General features: G+C 36.7%; 1 protein-coding gene across 1 annotated transcript; it reads right to left on the reverse strand.

The window, feature by feature from the left end:
* Nucleotides 1-701: 701 nt before the first annotated feature.
* On the reverse strand, nucleotides 702-6,591 carry LOC139121000 (uncharacterized). Its single transcript, XM_070685577.1, has 5 exons — nucleotides 6,417-6,591; nucleotides 5,080-5,340; nucleotides 3,369-3,971; nucleotides 2,927-3,145; nucleotides 702-1,387 (listed from the first exon to the last, which is right to left on the reverse strand). The coding sequence occupies exons 1-3, from the start codon at nucleotides 6,460-6,462 to the stop codon at nucleotides 3,586-3,588; spliced, it is 693 nt and encodes a 230-aa protein (XP_070541678.1). The 5' UTR covers nucleotides 6,463-6,591; the 3' UTR covers nucleotides 702-1,387; nucleotides 2,927-3,145; nucleotides 3,369-3,585.
* Nucleotides 6,592-8,199: the final 1,608 nt, after the last annotated feature.

Raw genomic sequence — 8,199 nt, forward strand, 5'->3', positions numbered from 1 at the left:
TCTACAGCGTCATTGTATGACTATAGTTTATAAGGGATTATAAACATAATGCGATGGCGACATAAATCAACACGGAAAGGCCGGACCACGTAAATATAATTTTTTCAAGTCGATGATACTTCCGACACACTTATTTCGTATTCTCATAATATGTAGATGTTTAGAAGCTTTACTTATAATTTCAATGATACGTTCATCAATTTAAAGTTTTGTGCAATGGAAAGTCCTAAGTTCTTATATAAATGAACAGTCTCCTAAAGCGGGTCACTATTTTAGTGGTGCGCAGGCAATCTACGTTTGCTTTTTGTGCAATTTTACATCCAATTTTGCAGTGACCGAATGACAACTAATACAGGCGGGTTTTATATGTAGCCACTCGCGAGCTGCGTGACTTATGACGAACAGGGGTGGAACTTATAAGGCGCCAGTTCAAAGGTTGGCACTTAATAAAACGGATTGATATACCTTTATGATAGTAGTTAATAATGCAAAATAAATGCAAAATGAAGCAAAATGAATGCAAAATAAAAAATGAGAAGCAATGACGCAAGTTGTATTAATCAAATAAAATCAATTCAAAGCAAAAAAATGAACGTATTCTAAACTAACTTTATTATGACCTGCTAAGCGTCAGTCCAATAATAAAAAATCTGATCTTGGGTTATATATTCAATGAAATACGTGTATAAACATTAATAACAGGCTTAATCAATACATATCAGATAAACTGTACATTAACAATTCCAGAATTTCAAATGTTTGAAGGATCGCAGTGCCCGATTAGAGCTGAAACTATTTCCTATACGTTTTACTGAAAATATAAAATATGACACTTGGTATAATTCAGTATTCTACCTGAAATCAAATTGACTATGGATACTATTAATGCTTATAATATAAAAACAGCACAATTAAAAGTGAGTAAGAAAATGTCGTACAGTCTGCATACATTTGAAACAATGTTTACAACCCTTACCATATTATACGTATTGTTGCGATTAAGATTAGAATAATTATAAAGAAAAATGGATATAATAACATGAACTCGTAAAAGAGCTTTGAAAATAATGTTTCATGAAAGATAACAACCCGCAACGTGGTGATAATATTTTAATCTTCATCATTTCCAACGCCCATCACATGAAAACGTCACGATTGAAATATAAATTTATTTGATAGTTACAATTAAAACCATGTGCATACCTTCTAAAAACGATAATGGGTTCAACAGAAAGTTACAGAAAATATTGTAAAACCTACACAGTAACTAACTCAGCATTGCTAAACACATCTTGGGGAAATTAAACTCTCAAGTTGGCCTTTTGAAGCACACGGAGACAAAAAGTCCGAAGTTGCTGTCTTCTGTTGTACTCATAGCTAACACATCCTGTCAAGAAAAAAATTAGAACCACATAGTCAACCTTTCCGGAATATTCTGAACAAACATGTGTAATGATATAACAATTGTGGAAAGTTCTCAGTAAGCCTGTCGAAGACAGTGCTACAAACGAACTTGTTATAATCATCTGGCAGGCTTTTCTGGAATCTTCAACTTGGCCCGTCACCGAGGGACAGTTACCAGGTAATCATCATCATACTAGTAATATGTGAACCCAGTGAAAAAACTAATCGTTGCTCAGTTTCGAAACTGTTGACTCAGTCTATCTGAGTGATTTCACCGGTCAGTTAATGTCCAATCTGTGTTTTATGTGACACAATAAAATGTTTGTGGGTTTCAGTGATACGTGCTGGGAATAGCGTTCTGTGATTTGCCGATAACGCTACTTTGAAGCGTTTGTTAGTCGATTGACCTGTAACTTAAAGAAAAGGGGCAGTAAGGCATAGCGATGTCGTATCTTGTATAAACGTTGTCTTCTATTAGCCACAACGCAAAGGTTTGGGCTCATTGCTTTCTGCGTTACTGTTAGCCACTGTCATTCAAGTAGTAAACGCCTTTTATAAAAGACAAGTGTGAAATTTTGCTACTACTGTTTTTCTTTGGAAACTGCTAACCATTCTTTGTCATAATCAAGAATAAAAACTTGGGGTCACTGTGTAACTAATCATCAAAAGATTAACCAATATTTAAAATTCAAAATGGTCGCCATACCCTTACATGTGCTATAATAACACTGAGGGGATAATTTAAATTTCGATTTTTCTGATTTTTCTGCGACTTCTCCGCTAGGTGACTGGGTGCCATGGAGACCAGAAAATTTGACAAAGATTGTCTGAAAAACTGTCATCAGGCACATAGGCTATAAAACATACAATTTTGAAATTTGTAAAATGAAAGTAATAATGAGCAGACATTATTACAGCGATTTAGTCATGGTCTTTGTGACAGGTCACGCTGTTTTCATTTTTATATGTTCTTTCATCCTTGGCAACTCACCATGAGATAATACCACAACACTCCTATTTGTTTTTACCGATTTATAACTTTCTCTTCTTTTGTAGTATTATGTGATTTGAAGGTAGCTCCATAAATAGACTATGTTCATTTTATTGTATGCTAGCCGTCAGCTTTGAAATTCTATGCTGATGATTTGGAATGCTACGTTGATCATGGTTTTGATGAATGAACAAGAGAAGTAGAAAAAATTACGACGCACATGTCTCGGAGTTATGTTAGTATGTGATGATGATCTTGAATTAAAAATTCACAGCATGGCATTAAAAAGACAAACAAGGAATAAAATCCGTATTCAATGCATAGCTGTGGATTCAAATTAGTAGTTTTGTGATATTCCTTTATTCTTGAGAAGGGCATTCCAATCAACCAAAAGGTGGTTATAATTGACAAGGGTCGACTGAGTCAGTATCTGAGGACCCCGAGAAATGTAACGGCACAGCAATGGCTATGGATAATATGATTACAAACACTACAAGTACAGCACACAAGCACTTGATATATTTACGGTACCTGCAAATTCCATTACGGTGACTCGTATTGTCATGGCAAGCCATTAGGATGGACGCCTGTAATAACGACCTGGCATCCATTTCTCCTCTTGAATACTCCTTTGTTTGGTTTTAAGTCTCACTTCATTGATGTAGTCCCTGGCCTCACGTGATACATCAGCCGCTTGATCTTCACTTACGACAGGTATGACGTCATTCATTACATCAAAGTTTTCCCTCTCTGAAAATAGAGCATTTTAGCCACTTATAAACTCGGTGCTCTCATTACTGTTCGAAACAGCATTTTGTTTTCATAATGTTGCTGTGATTTTGTTTTCAGAAGCTTTATTTCGATTTTTAATACGCATAATATTAAAAATGCCATTTCTGATACGCCATTTGTGAATTACAATGGTTACGATACTCGCAAGCAAATAAGCCGTCGTACAGTAAATACCACTTACTCATCACTGCCTTGACTTCATCTCTATGTTGCACCAGTATTCTGTAGCACTCGGAGCAGTGGCATGACAGTAAGGCGTTGTCATAAGGAGGCCTCTTTGTCTTGCTGGGTGTGGTACCATATCTAGTGGTGTTCAGATTCTGCAATTGGCTCTTCAACGCTACTTGATAGTCAGTACTCTCACATACCTTGACTTCGTCAAGGGGTGCATTTATCTGTCATGTGTGTCCTTTATCGTTGGATGTGGAGGAGAAGTAACCGTACTGGGTTTCATCTTCTGATCCATCGGTCGGCAATTTCCTGTAGAATGGGTTGTTAGTGAACAGGTATGAAACCTGTTCCTTGCATTTCTTTCCAATAACTATGGTGCTTGCATTGACTCTGACATCAGGGGTCATTGGTACCCATTGAAAATACTGACGCAACATTTCTTCTTGCTTTTCGTTGAAGTTGTCATATATGCTGAAACATCGTCCTTTAAGTGCGAGATCATGGGCTGTATTGTCGTTGAATTTCCAAGATTGTAACCACTGTTTAGCCAAGTACTCCCCATCGCTGAGCTCTTTCGAATATTCGTCACCATATATTACTATCAATATGGAACCTGTAGAATAAATACATCTTAGTGGAATATCTCAAGTGAAAATGACAATTTGTTTAAACTCAATGAATAAAGGGTTACGATTTTTGTGTTGTCTCCCATTATCACCATACAGCAGTATATGACAGTGATATGTTCGATTGGCAACGGTGTAGATACCATAGAGATGATGATCACTAGTTCCGTGGTTCTGGAAGGTTTAAATATTGCTTTGGAGAAAGTGTTTGGAAGATGAACTTTGTATTTCAAACATTCAGTTATATTTGTGATTTTTGTTTCATTGCTTCCGTATAATTCGTAAGCTTATGTCCAGTAAAAGTGGAAGCACTCATTTATCATATTGCTTGATATACTAAAATATGCATGCATGTTAATCCATACTTATAATGTAATTTTGAAGTTGTTTGCTAACTGTTCCGTAGCGCTTCATCGATAAAACAGGCGTCTTTCATTTCTCAACAGAAGATAACATGTGACAAAGTTACGTAGAAATTTTATGATCTGAACTATGTCGACAAGTCTCTTATTCCAAAAATAATGACAATTTTATGTTTTGTTGGTGCTTTGGAAATATGTACTTTATACTTCTCTTTAATTCAATTGTTCTTCATCATCATGGAAAGTATCGAGGAGTGAGGACATCGTAATACCACATTGTTCCATTTCTTTTAAAACGTCTTTAACACAACTATTTGACCATGATAGGCATTCCTTTAGAATTGTTTTCTTTTGTTTAATCACAACTACAGAAAAAATGCTATAAATAATATTTACGTAACACCAATATAAGAAGAACGACAACCAAAATTAATAACAGGACTTCATGTATTTATGCACGTTCATCTATACTGATAATATAATTTTGAAGTTGTTCGCTAACTATATAGCACGCAAGCTTAACAGCCACGACAAAATGTCCATATTTTCTCTCTTATTAATAAAACAAACGCAATTTTCCTGGAAAGTGTGGAATAGAATAATGTTTTAAGTAATGCGCATTAAATCCCTTGCAATGACGAAGTGTATTTTCGATTAAAATTCTCCGGGCCGAGTTTCATATATACTGCTTTGCTAAAGTTCATATGATAATGTCACACAAAGGGGTGTTTACCTTTGGGCGATGTTTCTCTTTCTAACTTCGCCAATTCCTCAACGTGATCCACATTTCTGTGCCCTCTCTCAGGAGTTATTAAAGTTCTGGCCTGCCTTGCATCGATGACCACCATAACTGTTACAGGAACGTTCTCTGAGCCTTTTCCCCAATCCTTGTAGGGAACCACTTCAACGCCACTGTTCTCTAACACAGTACGCAGTAGGTCACGAACTTTGTCACCAGCTGTCTTGTAGGATTCAAGCTTGGTGTAGATGGCAACTATGCATGGTAATAAAAGCAAAAATGGCGCCGAGCAATAAACACTATGAAGTCAGAACATTTACTGAATAACGTTCAGACCCTTGTCAGACTGGCTAGACACCGACCAATTGAAAATGGACAGCAAGATTGCATATGTATGAGAGTGTGCGTTTCTACATGGGTATGTGCAAGTTTGTACGAATTACTACGAAGTTAATGCATGACCTGAACTCAAACTACCATGTACGCTGCCACTTTACAACGTGTAAGTATGTCGAAGCTTGGACGAAGAATAACATGTATTTGCTCATTATTTTATTGTGCTCAGTATGCTCACAATGAAACTGACCAGAGATATTTAGATGTATCGTTAGATAACGAATTCTTGCTTTTTCTAAACTTCGCAATAAATGCCAAGAAAGAGCAGAGTGCAAATTATATTGCAGACCGGTCGAAAGGTCCCTGAATGACTTATGAAACTGCCAAGGTGTGCAAGTGCAAAGAATTACCATAAGTCCAAAGAGGTCAGCCTTTCACCAGCCATTTTGAACCAACTATAGTTGCTGTTTGTGTTTATTAACAATGTAGAACAATAGTGAATAAAAAGAAGTGATTGAAAACTTTCTTAAGGAATTATTTCACAAGAAAGCTTTTGAAATTGCTCGATTACTTTATGTTTATCAAATATGCTATAAGCATAACAGAAGTAATAATCGTAATGTCCTTAAGATTCAATCAAAGACGAGACCCTGTGTCATACAGATGAATGAAAATAGCTTCACTGGTTGTTATTTAGCTGCAATGTCAACGATAGCATTGTTTAGACCTAGATATTATGGCGCCAACATCTTTTAATGATGGTAAGTCTCACTGGGTTTTCATTTAAAATTTTACTCCGGGCACTTTTGAAATATATGTACGTCAATTAAAATCAACATACAACACCGTTGAATGCAAGGTAATTATTAATATACTTCCGATATAAAACTACGCTAATCTCTTAACGAAACTTCGTAAACAGTTTCGTTACCTAGCGGTTAGCGATGGCATTGGGGGATATTCCCATGAAATTTTGCGTGTGAAATTAAACTGACCTTGTTGTGACCTTCCTCTAGATACCTCTGTATATCCCTGGGCCATGATGCAGCGCGTTAGAAACGTCTAGACAGACAATGTTTGAGGATAAGTGCGGTTTTTTGACAACCGCGGGACAGATGAATATTTACTGCCAAACAAAGTAATGGTTGTCGTTATGACCTGGTTCCTTATCCCATTTCTACCGCTGGCGGCGTGATTTCCAGGGGGAGTGGAAACATTTCTGTTGGAAGATAGAGAACAAAATAATTACTTTTTTTCTATAATGGCTAAAGGACAAATTGTTTCGACTGACGAAAGTCAATTTGTAAATCAGTGAACTGAGAAATCTGATTCTCCTATATTATATAAGCAGCGCTCATATTTTCAATATTTGTCAACAAGTCCCATGTTTTTGCAAGCATTTATAAAATTAAATTCATTACACAAAATGTATTCCCTGCAATAACGTACCCTTAAAACATTTCAGGGTTTATTTGCATTCACTCAATCTGTATTAAATATAGGAGGGTTATTTAACTCGCTCCATACACAGTGGAAATTTCAAAACACAAGACAGGATTCAATTAACTTCTCTCTCTCTCTCTCTCTCTCTCTCTCTCTCTCTCTCTCTCTCTCTCTCTCTCTCTCTCTCTCTCTCTCTCTCATGCGGTGAACACATGGGAAAGAGAGCTCCGACTTTTGGACTGGTTTTGGTCGTGTGGTTAACCTTTTTCGTTCAAGATCTGTCCATCTAGGTTGGGTCTTGTATGTTCTTTACCTCGGTTACTTTTTGAGTGTATTTTGTTCTGGTGTTTACGTGATTGAAGGAGATTTGGTTTTTTGAAGGCGCGGTTGGCAGGCCAAGCTTTAAGCCAATATGGCTGCCAGCAAGCCCAATGCTTTAGCCTTGGACTGCGAGGATGAGATTGAATATAGATTTTCTAATCTGTCTATGAAGCATGCTTTGAAGTTTACAAGTATCGAAGGTACGTCAGTTAATGAATATGTGAAAGTGTTGCTCAAATTGTTGATTCTGACGCTGTTTTAGCTGCGTCCAGAATGAACAAAAATGTCATTGTGTTTGTGAAAGAAGTTTCTCAGGTCACACAAGTTTGTTCAGCAGGTGTTCATATAAATGACATGTTTTTGCAACCGACACCGATGGTTCAACCCGCTACTAGAGTTGTTATTTCAAATGTCCCTCCGTTTATCTCAAATTCACGTCTCTATGAGGACTTATTGCCTTACGGCAGAGTTCTAAGTCACACATTTCGTCATATTTCACTTGGTTGTCGTCGGGAAGATTTGAAACATGTCAAGTCTTTCCGTAGACAGGTGTTCATTGTTTTGAAGCCACAGTTCAAAAATTTCAATGGTGTCATCAGAGTACTTCACGATGGCAAATACTATCCTGTATACATATCAACTGATGAAATAAAATGCTTCCTTTGTCATCGGGCAGGTCATGTTCGAAAGGACTGCCCAAACAATGTAAATGAACAACCTAGTATTTCTAAAGTACCATCCCAATCTGAAATTGTTGATGAAAGTAGTGCAGTGGTTGAATCTAGTGAACAGGGTGACAATTTGGAAACAAAAACTGCGGATGATGATGAATTATCTTATGATAATATTACCAAATTGAATTCTTCTCCTGATTCTGATGATATTAGGAGTGAAAAAGATGATCAACAATCAGATAATGACTCAGCAGCTATTGAACAAAATGCAAATGAGACATGTACAGCTGCCCTAACGCTAGAAACAGATGTGACTATGGTTTCCCAACAGTATGCTCAG

The sequence above is a fragment of the Ptychodera flava genome, chromosome 21 (assembly GCF_041260155.1).
Source record: "Ptychodera flava strain L36383 chromosome 21, AS_Pfla_20210202, whole genome shotgun sequence".
Lineage (NCBI taxonomy): Eukaryota > Metazoa > Hemichordata > Enteropneusta > Ptychoderidae > Ptychodera > Ptychodera flava.